A 21,280-nucleotide genomic window follows, 5' to 3' on the forward strand; every position below is an offset into this window, starting at 1 on the left:
GTGAACCACAGCGTGTTAAGTACAGCGTAAACATTACCCGTCACCCTCCATCCATTCGGCATGTTTAATGCTGGGCACGTAAACAAACATCACCCATCATCGACGATATGCCATCAATCGGCGATGCGAAGAGGGCTTCTGCTTCTGATGATACTGCGATCCGATCATAATGGATGATGAAAGTTCGATTCACTGAAAATATTAAATTGATGGAATATTTCGCAAGGATCTCGGAGCAAGGCTCGTCGTCGTGGACCGCGTAGTTCGGAAGGGTTGCGAAAAAAGAAGGACCTTTTACCATCTGCCCCGGCTATAGAACGGTGGGCGGGAATATTGATGGGAATAACGTGCTCGCAGGAGAAATGTTTGTTGAAGGATAATTAAAACATCAACAATCGCCAGGCAAATATTTTCCAACCGGTGCGCTTTCAAAAAGGAAAAAAAAGTATGACGCACGCTTCATGTCAGATTTTCACTGTGACATAACGAAAGCTTGAAATCTATTGTATTTTGAATGCCACTAGGGCGGTACTGATTCATCTTGCCAGTTAAATTCCCAATCAAGATTAATTGTTTATTTTTATTTACAACCTTTAATACTGCTCTCTAAAACGTAGCCGTAAAAATAGTTTTTCGTTCTTATCTCTCGCCGGGTTCCGTCAGGTTCGTTCGCTTCATACTGTAGGAGACGCGTCGAATAAGCTCAAAGTAACACAATGTTTATTTTCCAGAACAATAATAAAATCGAAAAAATAAAGACCTAGAAACCTCATTTGTCTAAACACACACAGCGACCGAGTTCGGGATTGAGATTTATGTTACGCAATATATCACACCGACAACAAAGTAGCAATCGTTCATCACTTTAATTATCCTCACCTCTCGTCGTCGCGGTATGCCCTCCATATGCTGGTACTAAGATGAGAATGCTGTATTTTTGTCGCCACCTTCCAAAACGTGAAAATGGAACAGGTGGAAAACAGAAGTTATTTATACAAATTAGTACACACCTTTATAGGTGGTTTTGTCATGGTTTCAGTTAGGTTGAATGGGCAAAAGGAATTATAATTACGCATTGCTCGGAAAAGGTTAGCTTCAAACCGTGTGATTTAAATTTCGTAAAGGTTTACTGAAGCAGATCTGCGAATTTAGTTTCTAATTATAAATTTAATTTCATAACGATACGTCGTCTTTCGATGCATTTCGTGATTTTGCATTCGTATCTGTTTTCACCAATTTCAACGAAAATGGACACAGGTTGTGTAAGCACACAAGTCTCAATTTGCTAAGAAATTGTTCCTTATTTTTTCAACAACAAAAAAACCACAACTGTTAATGATAAGTTCTCCGCTCCGAAAAAAATAATTACGTTATGATTTTTCAAAAAATATTGAAGAAAAATATCAAATTAACTAAAAAAAACACATTTTGCTAATTTAAAAAAAAAACGTTCAAAACTTTTTTTTTATCTTGGCATACATTGGGACTCAAAAAACCATAGAACATCGACTTGTTGGTTTTGCTGAGGGTCCATTTTTTCATGAGACAAACAAAATGTTACATGTAATTTTTTCCAGGAATCTAAGGAAAAACTGATTTTCTTGGGTTTTTGATAATTTTTCCTAATATTTTTAGAAAAATAAAAACGTGCCGCTCTCTGTTCTGCAATCTAGTGTCAATCACCGACGGACATCGATTGCCACAAATTGACGGAAATCGAATGTGCAGGATGGCAGCCTCCACACCTGCGTGAGATATCGCACCCATTCAACACACATGAGCCGGGTCCAACGGCTTTACTTCCCTTGCGAAGGAAGACGTGACCAGAGATTTTTATGCCTCAGAAAAATCCCACCGACCTCGGCTGGGATTGAACCCATTGGGGGTGAAAAAGCAGTCAAGCTTACCACTAAACCACCGGCGTCGGTATTCATTGACATGTCAAACGTCAAAAAGGGCATAATGTCTGACAACAAAATTGGTTACAATTTGAAATTAAACTGGCCTCTACTTCAAAATCACAATATTTAACGAATGCTTCTATCGAATGATAACTTTCAATGTAATTGATGTCCTTCAAATATAAGCATTTTTGAACTTAGAATAGTTGTGATTGTTTCCGTTTAATGAGGTGTCCATTTTGAAATTTCGCGCAAGTTTTAATGGAAATATTCACAACTTTCGAATATGTTAACGAATTACAGCGAATTACGGCATTAATGTAATTAAAAACATCAGCAATCGGATTATATTCGGTTTTATCTCCATGGACCGACTTCATCACCGTCTTGAATCTGGTTTACCTATATTGTTAAACCTGGTGGTAGGTGAAGAAATCGGCACTTACAAAAATGTTCTATCAATTCCACTAACTTTCCCAAATAACACAAATTCATAGAACTATGTTGAGTCAACTACTATACAACTAAAACCAGTCATACAAAGGTTATATAAACTGTTATATAACATGTGTGTTGCTTGGGCTATTTTATAGCAATTTTCTGCAAACCCAGTCGGGATTCTTTTAATCTTAGTTAGATTTCGCCAAACAGGTAGAAGGCGGGATGCTTTGTATCCCCGTAGGGACTATCTGAACCCCCACAATAATTATCTAAATTCCAGGTGGGATCGTCTGGATTGACTTTGTCTTAACATATCAATAAGACTGGCAACTTTCCCGTTTTCTCTTACACGACCACTATGAGATAGACACAATCGCATCGTCTGCCGCAAAAAGCAAATGCTATGAATTAATTTGATTGCAGAGATATCAATTTCGGGATCTTTCAGAATTGTGTAGATTCTAGTTGGGATCAAGCATTCTAGTTAGCATTCTCTAGCATCAATCGGTTGCAATAAGAATTATCCGTATTTCAGTCGAGATTTTACCAATCCTAGTTACGATACTTTGAAATCCCTATTAGGCTTTTCTGGATACCACGCGGGATCCGGAGGCTCTCTACTTGGATCTAAAGAGTTGCTTTGAATCTCAAGAATCCTACACACTTAAACAGAGACCCTGAGTTCGGTAAAAAAAAAATACCGTCTTAGATCGGTAATGCTAAAAATTACAGATGTTTCGGTATTTTCTCGCTTTATTGCTGAAAACTGTAAATGAAATGACCGAATTTCGGTAATTTCATTTTAATTTACCGAAAACGGTAACCATTTTTACCGGCAGGTCTGTAATCAGCCTCATCACTGACTTCGGTGAAATATTTTACTGAATTTTCGGTTAACAAAGCGTTCCATTACTGAGTTCGATAATGGTCTAGGTAAACGTCAAATCCACCATATTGTTATTTTCGATCGACTTTAAAAGCGTTCGTGCTTGTGAAAAATAAGAAGGTGAAATTATGGAAGCTGTTATTCAACACCAAAATGAGTGAATCGTAGATATTTTCCGTAAATAATTAATTTTTGTTATCTAAATAAATACCGATTACAGATGGCCGATGTTGTTGCTTGTTTTTTCTGTCGGTCTAAGTTCCATTCCCGTTGGCGACGATCTGAAAACAGCATTTGGAATATTCTTCTAAAGCTTCCTTGTTTTCAGTGTAGTGCCGAATCCTTCCGACAAAAACTTGGTTTTGTTCATTGGTGGTGCAATTTGCAACACTAACTTATTGATCACGACAACAGCCAAATTTTTGCATGGGTTGCAGTGACCGCCACCTTGAAACAATATTAAAGAAAATTACAGTTGAGTCGGTTACCTTTTTAGAAAATTACAAATCTCTCGGTAATTTTTGATTTGCATATCGTCCTCAAAATTACAGTTTTCCGGTAAAGTCGACTACAAATCAAGCAATGCACATCGGTAAAAGTTACCGATCGTTCGGTAAATTTGACAACTAATTTTGTTGATCCAGTTTACAGATTTTTCGGTAATGTTCTCGATTACCGAAAACATTACCTACCGTTCAGCTGTTGAGAATTCGGTAAATGAATTACCGAAGTCGGTGATTTTTTCTAAGTGTGTAGCTGGCATCTAAAGCGTTCTATCTGGGATCTGGAAATGCCGATTCAGAGAATCTCTAATAGAACCGGATAAGGAATGAAACCCACATTCTTGAAGCAGATGTTCGTTTCATTGAAGACGATTTATTGATATAGGATGCTTACCGGCCACTCTCGATGTGTGTCACGCGATCGTCTGTTTACTCGGCAGCAACCATTGTGTGGTCCTCCTCATTGTTCTTCGGTCAACGCGTCGTCGACTTTGGAAAGCAACCGTTTCGTGATGAGTGTGTGAGTGCTGACCACGTGTTGCGTTCATTGCTGCAATGGAAGCGCTCTGTCCCCCGTTGGCGAAACTGCCATTCAATGAAACCACCAGTGCACTGGAAGCAGCTCCCGATCTGATGGAGGAGGCTTATTGGATAGCGGAAGATAAAGTGTTTATTGTGCTGTACCTCTTCAATATAATTTTAAGATATTTTTATAGTAAACAAGAATCCTCGGCTCTGTAAAGTTAATTCGATTAAGCCTTATCAAATAAATTAATTAACAAATAGACAAACACATATCAACGGTTAGAGACGCATACGCTTTCGAAAACAATCTAAGGACACAGGTGGGATTCCAAAAAAAACAGGATAAACCCGTGAATTTCGATGAAAAATCGGGAAAAATATAGTTTGGTCTGTCTTTGAAAAAAATAAGATTGTATACAGTGGCGTAGCGTAACCTAACTTTTTACCTGTGCACACACTTAAAAAATGCAATCTAGTAATATTTGTATTAAGATCTATTGCAAAATGCACAAAATTTTCTAGTTTTACCGATATGCAACCATTTCAAGCAATATTTTGAGATCTGTCAATGTTTTGAGAGCAGGTGGATTGAGGTTAAGGCGACGCCACTGATTTTAGACCTTGATAAAAATTCAAGACCATGCAGTGACAGTTACTGTGAATCACCCTGTATATGGTGTCGTTACACCATATATACTTAGCATTATCAAATTTCCAGTATTATACCTAAACCTATGTCGGTAGATATCAACATTTCCTATTTTACCGGGAACTCGGGTTGATCCCGGCCCTCTATCTCGGCAGGCAAAAGTTTCCGGCCAATTAGATCACCAACAGTCGATTCAGCAGAGATTTTCCTTTAAGAATATGTATAACATGTTAGCGGCGCCGGTAAGCGTGAATGCCTCTTACTCCAAAGGGCCTGGGTTCAATCCCAGTTGGCGCCGTCGGGATTTTCTGAGGTAAGTAAAGCCGTTGATCCCCGGTCAGTTGATGGGTTGATAGGTAGGGTCCAGGTGTGGGATCTGCCTCCCTGGCGTCGGTAGCATTGGTACTTAGTACGGAAAACAAATCAAGGAAAAATGTATTATAGGGGAAATGGCTCTAATGTTGGCCTATGGATCTAAGATTGGGCCCATCGCTTAAAATCTGCTATTTATCAATTTTAACTAGATGAACGCGTCATTGGACGGTGCTAATGGATATTTTTGGTCGCTATTGAAAATTTAGTCGACTGCTGAATTTATGTATGGGCCCAAATTAGGAGCATTTAGGCCGACATTACATCCATTTCCCTTATGTTGACTGAAACCGTTTGTCAGCCAAGATATTCAATTTAGTTGTTTGAGTTTCTTTTCAAACAGGCGATCAAGAATTGTTTTTAATATGTTTGGAAAATATGTAACACATACTATATAAAAACTCTATATCAAGGGCAATACCCTACGCAACAAAATGTAACCAATGTTTCCAATTCGGAAAAGCGCACAGAGTAAATTTAATCATTATATTCTATTATCAAAGATACCCCTTTTTACGGTACTAAGAAAAATCAATTTGCAGCACTTTTCTAAACTTGTTGAGACCTCTTATGTTTACAAATACCGAGAACCTACTGAGCAACTGAGTCATGGAATATATGTAACGTCACTAGGTAGAACGTTATTGAGCTGAATGAGTCATTAGACCTAATTGTAAAGAGTGATGGATTTAATTATGAATTTGTTTATAAAAACTTTAACTTGGTACCTAATATATTTCATACCATTAGTCCACATTTGAGGATAATGTCCAGTTGGCTTACACGCTGGACTGACAGTTTCATAACTATTATTAGCTGACCCATAATTGTTAGATGACTGTTGAACAGATGTTTAATGATTAAACACGTCGTAAATAATAATGGTTTATTTCTTAATATATTAAGCGAGCCATTTTGTTGAATTATACTTTAAGCTTTGAACAATGATATCTGTAATTTTGCTATTGAAGATAATTTAACCACAAATATTATCGCAAATTTTCAACCATGTTCGTTTATGACATTTTGAAAAAAAATTAAAGCATTAATTTCTTCTGAATATTCGGAAATTTCAAAATGAAAATTCACTGACACTTGCAAACCAAACAGGTGGCGTTAATTCTTTTCATTCATTTAATATTTAATATAATAATAACATTTTACATTTAACTTGTGTATGTCCAACTCCAAGCCTCAATTTCAAAATGTAAATATCCTCGCAAACGCATCTTATAACCTGTTTGCAACCTTCAAAGTACATTACAGCATCAAAATGTAAGCTTTGAACAAAGTGCATCTTAATAGTCTCAAACTTACCCCTACTTAAATATTAAAAAAAACAATCCCCCACGTAATACTCTCTGGCCAGGGAGAAACACAAGTTATTGGCTCCAAAAGTTGTTCCCCTGGAGTTTCTTTTACCCACGTTCCATTGTCCCTACGCGGTGTGTGCCGATGTTGAACACTTTTGCAAACTACCTCTTTATTACATTACAAAGTCCTTTCCCCCAAACTTGCGGTGTGCGACCACACAGTCCGGAAACTCCGCGGTAAATGCAATACTTCGCGCTCGACTGCTAGTGGGGACTAAAGTTGACTTTTTCCCCCGAAAAAAAAAAAAAAAAAAAACATTGAAAGTCGAACCGAACCGCGCATTAAAACAGAATAAAAATGTCGGAAAATTATTACGTGTATAAAGAGTGACTCAAAAGTTTGTTCCCTTCCTTTCTTGGTTACTTTCTTCCGGGCCAACCAGATAAACATTCTGTTGGTTAAAAGTGACTGCGAGGGAGCTGAAAAAAGATCTTTTGTACCAGAACGGAAGAAAGTCAAAACGAGAAAACTTTTCTGTTTAAACAAGTGATTTTCGTTTGACTTTTCGTTATGTTGGATGTTTCAGGGTCTGTTGTGCGGGAAATCTGTTTGATTTTGATGGGAGATTTTTTATTCCTTTAAGTATGAAAGGTTTTTTTTTTTATTTTCCAGGCATGTCCGTTTTTATGATTAGAATCGTTAAAATTCGGATCACGTTCTATACAAATTTTCTCTAAAATCGAGCCCTATGGTTTCGAAAGGGTTGCCACTAATCTCGCAAAACTTTCCTGAATTCCCTTCGAAACATTTTACCCATCCTGCAAACGAAGACGAACAGTTTCCATTATATCTATCCTATCTAATGCGACGAAGATTGTTTTCTAACGTGTTTTCTACCATTTTCCCCACTCTCTTCCTCCATAGTCCGGCGCGAAAATCAACATATCAGATGGATCCTGTCCGGAGCGAATCGTTACGGTGTCCGGTTCCAGAAGTGCTATCTACAAAGCCTTTACACTGATCACAAAGAAGTTCGAAGAGGTAAGCTCTTGTTCTGCATGCTTGTGCACCATGTGAACGTTCATGGCTTGATTTTCTAACCCTTTCTGCTGTCTTTTTCGCCTTCTTTCACCCCCTTCTCTTTTCAAACAGTGGTGTTCACAGTTCCAAGACAATACTAATGCACAGGGTAAAACACAGATTCCAATCCGCTTAATCGTACCAGCTAGTCAGTGTGGTTCTTTGATCGGTAAGTTTCTCCACCTTGCTTGCAGGTGCAACATTCTAACAGCTGTTTTGTTTTTCAATCCAACAGGAAAGGGTGGCTCCAAGATAAAGGAAATTCGTGAAATTACAGGGTGCTCGATTCAGGTCGCTAGTGAAATGTTGCCAAATTCGACGGAACGTGCCGTCACGTTGAGCGGTTCGGCGGACGCCATCACACAGTGTATCTACCACATATGCTGCGTAATGCTGGAGGTAAGTGGATCGTAGTATAGTATGCTTAGTAGATGTAGTAGAAGGGAGGATTACAGCGTTGAACTAATCCCTAATTCCAGGGTGTGAATTTCGTAGCAACAGTTCTTTCACGCTTTGCTTAAACCCATAATCTGCAATACTCGCGATGGAATTTCATCGTTATCTGTTACATCATCTGAACGATTGTAATCTTTCTAATTCAAATTAATCAGGAGAAACTGATGCAAATCAGAATGCTCGATTATGTAGTAGAAGGCAGGATTTCAGTCACTGATACAAGTTTATACTAACAGGCTATCGTAACTAATAAAACAATAAATTACATTAAAACCAGAAAAAGAACAACAATTCGAACTTTTCACATAAAAAACTCAAACTTTACTGACCAAAATCAATCTTACAAAATTGCTTAAATAAACACGCAAAATGTTGGAAACAAAATATTAAGATTTAGCATTATATAGATATTGCCTACCACTGTTAAATATCACAAGTTCCAGGCCAAATAGGATACAAAAATAAAATTTCTTACTTAACCTTCTCCGATTTGCATGAAACTTTGCATAGTTTTGAGTTATGGGTAATTATTCACTTTTTTGCCGAAATTCTGCCATTTAAAAGCTGTTTTTTTTTTCAAAATAACATCTTTGACATTTTTCAATAAATTTTACCACGAAAACGACACTTCTGATCGAAATGACAAAGTTATTTCGAAAAGGAAACTCTTTTTGGGTAAAATATACACGGTATATATTTTTTTTTCTAGTAATTTTAAACAAAAAATTTAAAAAAAAAGTATTTTAAACTGATGTAGGGGATCTGCCTATGAATCTAAGATTGGGTCTATCGCTAAAAATCTGTTATTTATCAATTTTATCTAGATGAACACGTCATTGGGACGGTATTAATGGATATTTTTGGTCGCTATTGAAAATTTAGTCGATTATTGAATTTATGTGTGGGCCCAAATTAGGCGCGTTTAGGCCGACATTACATCCATTTCCCATATTTCAAAAAAGTATGTCTTCAATATTTATAATAGGGGAAATGGCTCTACAGTGGACTCTCTACAACTCGATATTGAAGGGACCATCGAGTTATAGGATTATCGAGTTGACCATGACCACCATGACCATGATTGACCGCCCACGGTTGCTACTCTGTTATTGCCAGATCAGCTGTAATTACACAGAGAACCAATAGACGATGCTTGGGACTAGCAATCATCCTCAATGTGTAAAAACTGGTGATCTCAAATTAGGCAATACCAGCGCCAGCCGCGCCTGAACGCAGGTCAAGAAAGGAATGGGTAGGAATGTGTTGACGTGACACTCGCTTTGATGGAAGCCGAGAAATCCTCTGCACTTCCACGAGGAGTCACTGGGATGTTGGGTAAGAGGGTAGGGTTTGCAGCAAGGTTCGTTTTGGTAAACGATAAGCTGAATTGATGTTTAAACGATATGGAGGGGTTACTGTATAAATAAATAAAAAGGAATGATCTCAGCCAAATAACCAAGTGGAGCTACACCAAAAGCAACCGGCCAAATTCATATTATATTATAATAAAATAAAAAGTAAATAACAATGATAAGCTATTTGATACACCTTCTGGTCCTTCAGGATCTACAGGACAACTTTTTTCTAGAAATGAAAATTATAGTTATATAATGATAGTTATATAGTGATATAATGAGATTTTAAAAATGTGAAATAAAACTAATTTACTAGTCATGCAATATATAAAATAATGTTAAATAAACAAGTATTACAAAATACAAAAAGCTCGATTTCAGTTAACCTCAATACATTCAACTGATTTCAACTTCTGATATTTTATTGGAATTGAAACAAACACTTTATTATGCACCATGGAATTTATTAACGCAATATGGAATGCTTTTTTAAAATATTGGTAAACTTTCATAATGCATCAATAGTCAGAAAAGTCGAGGTTATTTGGACAGTCTCCAGTTTTTATGCAATTGTAATCATGCATTCCAATGTTTTTTGTATTTTCCTGAACGAAGGCTGAAAATAGTGAATCATTATAATATTAATCTAAAAATGTCGAAGAGCTGAAACTTAAAGATTTAAATCAATGCGTCCAGCCTAAACGGAGGGTTCGCGAACACAATAAACTTCCTCATCACTCATATTCAGAATTTGATTGAATAAGTATTTACAAAAATACAAATAAATATATCAATAAGTTATGTAACTTTCTATCCTGGAAAGGAAAAATTAAATGGTTAATTTCACTGTCATATAAACGTTAAACATACATTAGAGAAAATCAAATGATGTTACGTTGCTTCTTCCAGTTGTGTTTTGACCCTGTTGTAAATATTTATCAATGAATATTTAATAATAATATAATAGGACCTAGGATGTATTCAAACTCAAACTATATCAAGATGGAAATAAAATCATAGTGAATTATTCGTATACACCTAACCGTAAAAAGCCGAGGAACATGCATCATGCGACCGTGGTCATCACTCTGACAAATGAAACGATGAACGATGAACATACACAAATCTCGAATACTCCCCCGAAGGGACGCATCCACTCCCGCAAACAATGCATCCCATCGTCAATCCGGCGCAACCAGCATCCCGCCCACGCATGCCAACACCACCATCAGATAGGAGAAATTTTCCTCTACCTGATGGCGGCGCCACAACACACCAAACCGACAACCAAACGCACTGCCCACAAAAGCAGACACGTCCCCTCGAAAATGCAATCGAGAAATGTGTAAGAACAATCTTCAACTGGAACATACTCACCAAATCAATACATCCTGATGCTTATCTTTCTCTAGTCATCTCTAAACAACCACATCTAAACATATTTCCACTATGTGCACAAAGTAATGCATTTTGCAAAAACCTAATAATAGATCCACGCGGTCAAGTACCAGCTCCACCGTTACATTTCTTGGGTCGATTCTAAGCTACAATAAACTATCAAACATGACCAAACACAATCACGATAGTGAAATCGAAACTTAAACACACGAAATCTTTCCAATTCAGACACAATAGTTAGCTCCAAAAGCTCTTTCTACACATCAACCAACACTACTAATAGCCTCACAATAATTATATTAAATTTTCCTCCCGCCGATTCTAGCCGCACAAACCGCCAGAAACACCAAATTCAAATAGAACCGATCGCTTACTTCCAAGCTCTGCTTGATAGCAACGATCCACACTACACCCACAGCCTTTTCTTCTTTATTTTTTTCCGTCATCCCGTCCGTTCCCGATGCTTTTTCTCACTCAAATTTTCTGAGGATTATCCATTCACAAAGCCAATGCTGCTGCTGGCTGAAAAACAAGATCCAGCAGAGCAGCATGCTATACGCGCGCGATCTTCCAACTTGCTTCTCTCTCTTCTTTCACCACGCTCTTCTCGCACCAGCTGACACGAATTCCGCGACGGACGACGAAATGAGATTTTTCTCATCATAGCGCACCTCCTCTTGCGGGTAAAATTAAAGGGGGAGAAACAGAGAAAAGAACACATTTCACATACACTACAACGCGCCCCGGCCGGTGAAAAAACCAAGCAACCGATCGAAAAAAAACATTATGGTGGACGAAAGATTGTACTAATTCGCGACACAAATTAGGACCACCGATCGAGAAATTATGGCTTTTCTCAAAAATAATTTCTACATCCTATGAATTCTAATACTGCAAACTAACACTTGACAATACATTTCATATTTAAAGCCGTATAAATCACTCGAAAAAGAACAAATTACCGGACGCACTTAAGACATCAACCGATCACGAAGGCAGTGTGGCCAGAACTCCCATCGAGTTATAGGATTATCGAGTTGTAGAATAACAATCCCTTACAAAATTGCTATCACAGTAGCCATGAAATTCATTTTTACTATGGTTCTGTAACTCGATATCGAGTTAGTGGACATCGAGTTAGTGAACACCGAGTTGTGGAGAGTTGGCTGTATATCTTTTTTATAAAATACCTTGACACGGAAGGGTCCATCAATCGCGGAATAAAAAAATACATGTTTAATATTTTTCGATAAGGATCAAAATTACAATTTGTTACGAAAGTCTAAAATCCACTTTTTTCTATGAAATTGCTGTATACGTTCCTAAACCTCCCTTAGCATTGCTGAAGTTCACTCGGAACTCTCCTGAAGTTCCCTCGAAACTTTTCTGAAGTTCCCTTGGAACTATCCTGAAGTTCCCTCGGAACTTTCCTGAAGTTCCCTCGAAACTTTCCTGAAGTTCACTCGGAACTTTTCTGAAGTTCACTCGGAACTTTTCTGAAGTTCCCTCGGAACTCTCCTGAAGTTCCCTTGGAACTCTCCTGAAGTTCCCTCGAAACTTTCCTGAAGTTCCCTTGGAACTTTCCTGAAGTTCCCTCGGAACTTTCCTGAAGTTCCCTCGGAACTTTCCTGAAGTTCCCTCGGAACTTTCCTGAAGATCACTCGGAACTCTCCTGAAGTTCCCTCGGAACTCTCCTGAAGTTTCCTTGGAACTCTCCTGAAGTTTCCTTGGAACTCTCCTGAAGTTCCCTCGAAACTTTCCTGAAGTTCCCTCGAAACTCTCCTGAAGTTCCCTTGAAACTTTCCTGAATTTCCCTCGGAACTTTCCTTAAGTTCGCTTAAAATTGTCCTGATATTGTCTCGGGAATTACCTAAATTTGCATCGGTTTATTCCTGATGTTCCTTCGGTGCTTTTCTGAAGTTCCCTCGGAACTTTGCGGTAGTCCTCCTGGAAGTTTTGTGAAATTTTCTCAAAACGTCCTGAAAGCTTCCGAAAATTAAATAAAGTTACCTCCGAACTTGCCTGAAGTTCTCTCGGATCCTTTCTTCAGTTGCGTCTGAACATCCCTGAAGTTCTCTAAAGTTCTCTTGAAGCTTTCAAAAAGTTTTGTGAAGTTCCCTCCAAACATCTCAGATACTTCCCCAAAATTATCCCTTCCTTCAAATCTTTCCACAGTGTTAAGATCATCGTAATTACAAGCTAATTTATTACTATTACAGTTACTTGTACCGAGGAAATCTTAATAATGTATTCACTTTACCGATTACGTACGGTTGCTTGCTTAAATTAATCTAAATCAGACAAAACCTTATAAGAATTATTCGCATGAGAGCTCGATCATTGGAAAATGACTAGAAAACTAATGATAGGTAGTTTCGTCTCGTGATAGTGAGAGGACCTGTTTTCTCATTGTTAAATGACGGCCATGATATATTTAACCAGCTCTGGTTGCGTTGCGTTGCGTTTGTAACGGAGTAATTCGTTGCATACTTTAACTTTCTTATTCTAATATCTTAAGGAAAAGTATTTGGGAATGAATAGCTCTCCAATCAGAATTCAGAATAGGAAAAGCATGACAATTACCATTACCGGTCACGCCCATCTTCTGCGTTACGAAAGGAAGGATATTGTTGCTGTAACATCTACCTAATTTATAATCTCAACAAAACGTTTCATCATGCATTACCACACTAAAATGTCGAACGGCATCTTTGTACTCTCGCTAAGCAGCACCATGCGTCTCCATGAAAAATGAGGCCCTCTAGCTCTCTCATGCATAATAGATGGCCGTTCTTCAAACCCTACTGCAGCAGTGCAGTGCAAATTCGCGTGCACTCGAAGCTAACAACTATGTCACGGACTGTGCTGACCAACCGACAGACGGAGGCCCTGCCAAATGGAGCGCATGGAATTTGCCCTTTATCGCTGGCTCTCGATACCTTATGCTCTCCACCAACACCATTTCATTCCGCATCCCCAAAAAAACATAATCCAACCCAATCAACTAGCCAACCAGTATGCTACGCAGATGAATATAATATTTCATGAATTTTAATTGAAATTTATATTACCTTCTGCTATATTGGCTATAAATGACCGACGGTTGCTTTCCGCCACACTGACTGGCCGTGCGTTGGTTACAGCCAAAAATTCACAACCGAAATTGCTCTTTTTATTACGATGTCGTTCATCGCCCGCTGCTGCCATGATTTCCGTATTTCCCAACTTGTGTCAAAACACCCAATAACTTCATACGGTGCGGAAACTACGCTTCGACAGCTCATAGATCCTGGCCCGGCTTTGCGTTCGTTGTTCTCTCGGTTTGCATAGGTGCCTATGTACGCTTTTGCATCCAAGCATACGATGCGTGCACACTTTATTCCACTTTACAGCGAAACTTTCGCCACACAAGTTTGCTAAAGTAACAGGAAAGAGTTTTACCACAACTTTACCGCAGCCCTCTGTGAGGGGGCGTTATGCCTTCTTGGCGCTCGTGGTTGTACGATACAAATTTACTTTGAGATAAAGTTTCGTGTACATGGTGGGCTGTGTGTATGTGTGTGTGGGGGGTTATTGCTCGTTTTGTAGCTAAGCGGGTTCGTTCTGCTGCAAGTTTTCGGCAAACGACCCCATTTGGTCGATTTTCATTTGATGAAAAGGGTCCCAGGATGGATGCAATCAAAGCGAGGAAATTGACTGTGCGGAATGCAATTTTGTTCAACTAAATGTGGTGAACTTTGTGAATAATGACGACACTTTTCGTGTAAAGGTGTTTGAATGAGAGTACCTATGCTGGATAACTATGACGGATCTCTGTCTCTAATTTGGTAGTCATTCCATTTAATGACTACCAAATTAGAGAGAGATCCGTCCTACAGCCATCGGTTAATTAGTAGAGGTCCGTATTAAAAGTAAGTTAGAACACCATAGCCTTCTTCTTCTTCTGCTTGGCTTTTTATGCTTCCAGATGCACTTCCACTGAGCTTGTAAATTATACGGCAAGCATAAAGATACCCTTATGCCCACGAAAGTCGAGAAAAGTTCCAATCTGAAAGATTTCCTCGACCCAACTGGAAATCGATCCCGCCGCCTCCGGTTTAGTATTACCGTGTCTTTATTAACTAGGCTATCTGAGGCCCCAACGCCATCTTATGATATAAAACTCTAAAGAAATATTCTACCATAAAATTTCGTGTTATGAAATCAGAAAAGCACCGAGCAAATGTACTGAGGCAGTGCTATACGGGAAATGGTTTTTGTAACATTATAACGATTAATACTCCTTGAACCTTTGAAAAACGCTCAACTACTGCGTAGATTACTCAGACTTACTGTCCTGCCCATGTTTTTTTTAGGCAGAGGACTGGAGCGAAGGACAAGCGTCTAAAATTAGCTTCCTGAAAAAGATTTTAAAACATACATCAAACAGCTTCCAGAAGAAGATTCAAACAGATGCTGTCTTGTAAGCTCATTCTAGGCGCTTGCCCGTCGCTCCGCTCCACTGACTATACAAAAATCCAGGACAGGACAGTAATTCTGAGCTCAATTACTGCGTAGCTACTCAGATTTACTGTCCTGTCCTTGTTTTTTTTAGTCAGAAGAACAGAGCGATGCGATCGGCAAGCGTCTAAAGATCAAAGAATCTTATTCCTACACCCAACCGAGGGATGTAAGATTCGCTTACAATTATGTGGGATTCATCATCAGAGGATGTTAGTGGAGACCGCATGAACCGAGGATGCGATATACCTAGCTACGGTCCAATGCAAGAAAATTGGAGACCGAAAAATGTAGAGTGTATTAGTGAGGTAAATTAGTTATGTCGAAAAAAATAGGAATCCGATTGCCGACTGGACTCGAACCACGAACGCTTCGATTGTCAGACCTGTGCTTTCTCCACTGCTCTCTCCATGCTCCTGAATATGGATAGCCTAAAAGCAAACATGAAGCGCTCATTTTCTCGCATACTCGACTTCGTATGCTTTTTCTGCTGGAGAGATTCGAGGCAAGTGTGTGTGTCGTTTTACAATGTTCTACAATGTGCGTCGTTCTACAAGCTTACTGGTATAATCGAAAGCGTAGATAGAACACGAAATGAAAAAGACAAAAAAAACCATTACATCGCCTGTAAGGTCAACTTCTAACATTCGCTGCGATGTTCATGAACAGAGGATGATAGGAAACGGAACTAACATTCATTGTAATAGATTTTTGGTTTGCGTGTAGACAAGGTTGAAATTCCTCATTTTGCTTAATACAATGAATTATTGTTAAACTGCATGTTTCAAGTAAAGATTGCAAAGTATGTGTACGACAAATTAAACATATCCATTATGCTTGCAGAGAGTCACAATTAGCTATTTTATGATCGCTGAGCACTTAAAAAATAGGCCTAAATGCCCCATTCAGCCAAGTGAATTATTCGACCTAATAGCAGTCAGCTTAGTAGCATTCGGTCTAATGACCCATCATCATGTTGCTAGCATGTAACAAATTAAAAGTCAGCATCTCAAACACAGTGTATCTGTACCGGTACCTCAACAAGGGCACCGGCTCGAGTCGTCGCTATCGAACAGTAAATACGGTTATCTCATCATCAATGCTCTTGAAGCATTCAATTAGGAACCGAGTGCAATGAAAATTAAGTTGCAACGTATTTTAAAAACGAATGAGTTTCTGCAATTCGAGCGAACTATGCGCCATTCAGCCGAACCACTGACTCCTAACCGACAACGGCACAACTATCCATCGCTCACGGAGAAGAGCAACTTTTTCAACTCCATAGATACACTTGCACTCCGAGTATGGGAATCACTGCTAATGAAATGATAAAGCTTGGCCTTGTCTGACTTCGCTTGATATATGTATAGAGAGAGAGAGAGGCGTTCTTTGTGTGGAACATATGCACAAACTTCCACTCTTTCCGACTCCGTTACCACCGTCGTTTCCATACAACCATCGGATGTTGTTGATGTCTGCATGGGCCAAGGATGATGGGATTAACCAGAGCGAAAACACAAAAGAGCATTCTCATATGGAACTTTTTTGGAACAAACTCACAGACCTCTGTTCTATCTTTATACTACCTACATCGCACAGAGGAGTAATGAGATCAAAAACCTGGCCAAACTATTAAAATCCATCTTTTTTTAAAGTTATCTATGTTGCTATATTTTTTGGTAAATTTCAAGCAACATAGCTAGTTGTAAAGAAGTTGACAATATTGTTTAATGATACATGCAAGTAATCATTAATAGTTTATATTACTTCATTTTATACTTTTACACTGCGTAAAAGGCGCAAGAGGCGGAGCTTTATAAAACTAAATATTAGTCAAATAACATGTTTTTGTGACAAAAAGTATCCTCCCGTACAAAAATAAGTCATAACCAAGCAAGGAATTCGTACACTGGTCCTTGGCGTGGTGGATTTGTAGCTTCCTCACTACACCAACTCCGATTGAAGATAACACCATTCTTAGTATCTATCATGTTCTCATCGATGGTAGAAAAAAGACATTTTCTTGCAACACACAGTCAGGTCGTTATAAAGAGATTGAGTAAAACAGCATGTTATTTAATGGAATTTCATCACCTTTATATATAGTCGCCGTCGGAATTTTCTGAGGCATAAAATCTCTGATAACGCCTGTAGGAATGGAAAGTAAAGCCGTTGGTCCCCGGTCCATGAGCTTGATAGGTAGGGTCCAGGTGTGGGAGCTGCCTCCCTTGTGTCTGTAGTATTGGTACTCAGTACAGAAAACAAGATCGACGAAAAACAAACCAAGAAAAAAAAGAAATCTCTGTTGTAACGACTTGTCATTTATAGAAATAAATACAAAATCATGCAAAAGCTGAGCTTATAATACTAAATATTGGTCTAAAACATGTTTTGTAAAACATTATGATAACCAATCAATTTTAATGGCAAAAAAAATGTAATCCAAACAAAAATAAGACACAGTCGGGTATGGGAGTCCTTGGCGTGGTACGTAACTATAATAACTATAATAACTGACTTACTTACCAATCTGACTAAGGCCTTGAAATCCTCTGCTGTCCGAAGAAGTCGTCTCCATTCTACTCGATTAATTGCCACACGTCGTCAGCCTCGTAGTCTGCGAAAGGTCCGCAGGTCGCCTTCTACTCTACGACGTGCCCAACCCACCGTAGTCACTCGATTTTTGCAATGTGGGCGAAGGATGGTTCTCCCAGCAGCTGGTGCAATTCGTGGTTATTTGGCCTCCTCCACGTTCCGTCAATCATCTGCACTCCATCGTAGATGGTGCGCAACGCCTTCTGTCCTACCATTCTAACCAGCGTCTTGTAGAAAGTAAATTTCGTGCGGCGGCGAATATTATTTGACCGGAGCGTCCTCCGGAGTCCAAAGTAGGTACGATTCCCTGCAATAATGCGTTTTAGAATCTCTCTACTGATATAATTTTCAGTGGTCACCCAAGTGTGAGCCCAAATACACGAACTCGTCGACCACCTCGATTTCGTGACCGTCAATTTTAAGCATTGTGGGAAGCATTGTGTTCCCTAGAACCTCTTCCTCTCATATATTTCGTCTTCGATGCGTTGAGGGCAATCCGCCTGGCTTCAGCCTTCAGTTCTATGTACGTTTCCGCCATCGTCTCAAAGTTGATTTCGATGTCATCGGCGAAGCCAGGAATCTGGATGGCCTTCCTGAAGATCTTCCCATGCGTGTCTTTCAAAGCTTATCACTCCTTCTAAAGCGATGTTAAATAGCAGACACGAAAGTCCATCACCTTGCCGTAACACCCCCTTCGAGATTCAAAGGGACTCCATCGTCGTCTTGACGAATCGCGTCTGTTTATCCGGAAATCCGTACTCCTGCATAATCTGCCATAGCTGATCTCGATCGATTGTGGATTTGAAACCGATGAACGATGTGCGGGCACGTTGTATTCGCGGCATTTCTGCAGAACCTGCCAAATCGCGAAAATTCGGTCCGTGGTAGTGCAGCCACCGATGCATCGCACCTGGTATTGCCCCACGAACTCTCTTGCAAATGGTGATATCCGGTGTCATAGAATTTGGGAAAGTACCTTGCAGGCGGCGCTCAGCCGTGTGCTCGCGCGGTAGTTCAGCAATCAAACTTGTCGCCCTTTTTGTTGATTGAGAATATGACACCTGCCATCCATTCCTCCGGTAATATTTCCTCCTTCCAAATCTTGGCAATTACCCAGTGCAGCGATCTGTAGCCAGTGCTTCACCACCGTATTTTAAAAGCTCGCTTGGTAGTTGATCTACACCAGTTGCTTTGTTGTTTTTCAGCCGACCGATCTCCTCCTCAACTTCTTGGAGACAAGGAACCAGTAGCCTGTCGTCTTCTGCGCGTGCTCCCAGGTCTGTTGCTGTGCCACCTTCGTTTTCTGTTGCACCACCGTTGAGGTGTTCGTCATTGTACTGCTTCCAGCTTTCAATCACCTCACACTCGTTTCAGTCCTTGTCACAGTCCTTGCGCATATCGGCTTGCGGCACGTAGCCTTCGCGCGAACTATTTAGCCTCTCGTAGAAGTGTAACAGATTTTCCATCACCTCGCGAAATCGGTCTTCCGACGCTTCTTCCTTCGGAAAACGGAGTTTTGCTGTTCCGCGCTTGTCTGTATCGCTTCACATTCAATATCGTGCGGTGTTGCAGCATTCTCGCCAGTGCTGCATTATTCTCCTCTGGTGCCGATTGTTCCGATCATGTCTGGCTGTCTCGTCGGGAGACTATTGTGCACAGCTCTCTTTATTGACACTAGGACGCTGAACAGCCGCTCGTAACATCAAGAACAGACGCCGTTTTGAGCCTCACCTCCATGGTGAACAGACGCTCGGGTTTGGTGAAGTATTTCCCAGTGGCGTCCCGTAACCTCACTTTTTACCTGTGCACCAACTTTCAAAACCAGGTTTAAGGGGAAGCTCACCGCTCCGAAAAAAATAATTACGTTTTGATTTTTCTAAAAATATTGGAAAAAGATATCAAAAATCTAAAAAAAATCACATTTTGTCTAATTTTTCAAAGAAAATTCACGTGCAAAAACATTTTGTATGAGTTATTATGGCATAAAGTTGGACTCAAAAAACCACAAAACATCGATTTTTCGGTTTTGCTGAGAGTTCAATTTTTTTTCATGATAAGATAGAAAAAATATTTTTACATGTAATTTTTGAAAAAAATCTAGGGAAGAAACTGATTTTCTTGGATTTTTTATATTTTTTTCCAATATTTTTAGAAAAATAAAATTTATCGAAATTATTTTTTTTTTATTTTCGGGCCGGTAAGGTTCCCCTTAATGCCATATTCATGCTCGAATCGGTTGAAAATACACTTAATCTTCTAGTTTACTCGATATATATCCATTGCAAGCAATATTTTGATAATTGTTTATGTTTTCAGAGTTGGTGCACAAGTAGATTGAGATTAAGGAAACGTCACTGATCTCTATCACCATACTATGGCTACCGCGACTAACTCTGATGATCAAAAATTTGACCAAAAGTTCTTGTACAACGATTTTTGTCAATTTTGAAGTGTCCATGGTTTTAAATATTCCAAAAGTTTGCATTTTTTATGAGCTTTTAAAAAATATATAAAGATAAGCTTACTGAAATATTAACCCTTTTTTGGAATTTGTACTAAAAAATATTGTATATTTTTCTCAGAATGGCATAATTTTTCTCTAAAACTTTGTCTCAGACGTCATTGCGATTAGAAGTGACGATTACGTGCTTCAATTTATTGAAAACTGTCAAAGAAGCCATATTGAAAGAAATACAACATCCAAAATGGCCGAATTTTCGTAAAAATGTGAATTATTGCCTGTAACACACAATTATGCAGGTTCGTCATTTGGCGTGGAACTGCTCTTTTAAAACGTTGAATGTTTTCTGCATCACTTATAATACGTTTATACAACAAGCTTTTCAAATTATTATATTAAATGATGGCTTGTGTATTACTTGGGGCTACACAAAGTGCTTGAACATTGACATAATTAAGAGCTTTATTTTTTTAATCAACCATTAAGTGCCAAACCTTACCAAAAGTAAACAAAATTATCAATGCACAGTATTTCTTAGAACATCCGTTCCTTGCCTTCAATGCTAAATAGTTGATAGATAATAATCTCTAATACTTTAACTTGTTTTAAAGATTTTTAAAAAATAAAATAAAATATAATAAAACACGAACAAAACAACAATTTGTTCTCAACATATTAGTGAAGAGAACTTATCTAGACTCGTTCGGATCGGCAATTGCCAGCCTTTCGAAAACTGTACTATCTACTATTTTCTACTATTTTAGATCAAATTTGGAAAAATTTGTATCCACACCTTTTTTTCTAATTTGACTCAAAAACAATTATGATCACATTTTACATTGCT

The 21,280-nt window shown here is 38.8% G+C and overlaps 2 protein-coding genes across 30 annotated transcripts in view; one reads left to right on the top strand and one right to left on the bottom strand.

Annotated features, from left to right (window-relative positions):
* mub (poly(rC)-binding protein mub) overlaps positions 1 to 21,280 on the top strand; it is a 672,225-nt gene that overhangs the window by 541,503 nt on the left and 109,442 nt on the right. For 25 of the 29 annotated variants that reach the window (XR_010517496.1, XR_010517497.1, XM_065218846.1 and 22 more), the window contains 3 exons: positions 7,516 to 7,632; positions 7,744 to 7,840; positions 7,907 to 8,070. Coding sequence is in view for 27 of the 29 variants with exons in the window: in XM_065218846.1 (XP_065074918.1) it covers positions 7,516 to 7,632; positions 7,744 to 7,840; positions 7,907 to 8,070 (378 nt within the window). In the remaining 2 variants the exon portion in view is untranslated. The remainder of the gene's footprint in view (positions 1 to 7,515; positions 7,633 to 7,743; positions 7,841 to 7,906; positions 8,071 to 21,280) is intronic. The other 4 variants (XM_065218963.1, XM_065218899.1, XM_065218929.1 and 1 more) reach the window with 1 other exon arrangement.
* LOC135698915 (uncharacterized) overlaps positions 1 to 21,280 on the bottom strand; it is a 55,797-nt gene that overhangs the window by 33,040 nt on the left and 1,477 nt on the right. The window lies entirely within an intron of this gene.

Source organism: Ochlerotatus camptorhynchus, unplaced genomic scaffold, assembly GCF_037179485.1.
Source record: "Ochlerotatus camptorhynchus isolate MF236.1 unplaced genomic scaffold, CSIRO-AGI_Acam_v1.1 ptg000008l, whole genome shotgun sequence".
Taxonomy (NCBI): domain Eukaryota; kingdom Metazoa; phylum Arthropoda; class Insecta; order Diptera; family Culicidae; genus Ochlerotatus; species Ochlerotatus camptorhynchus.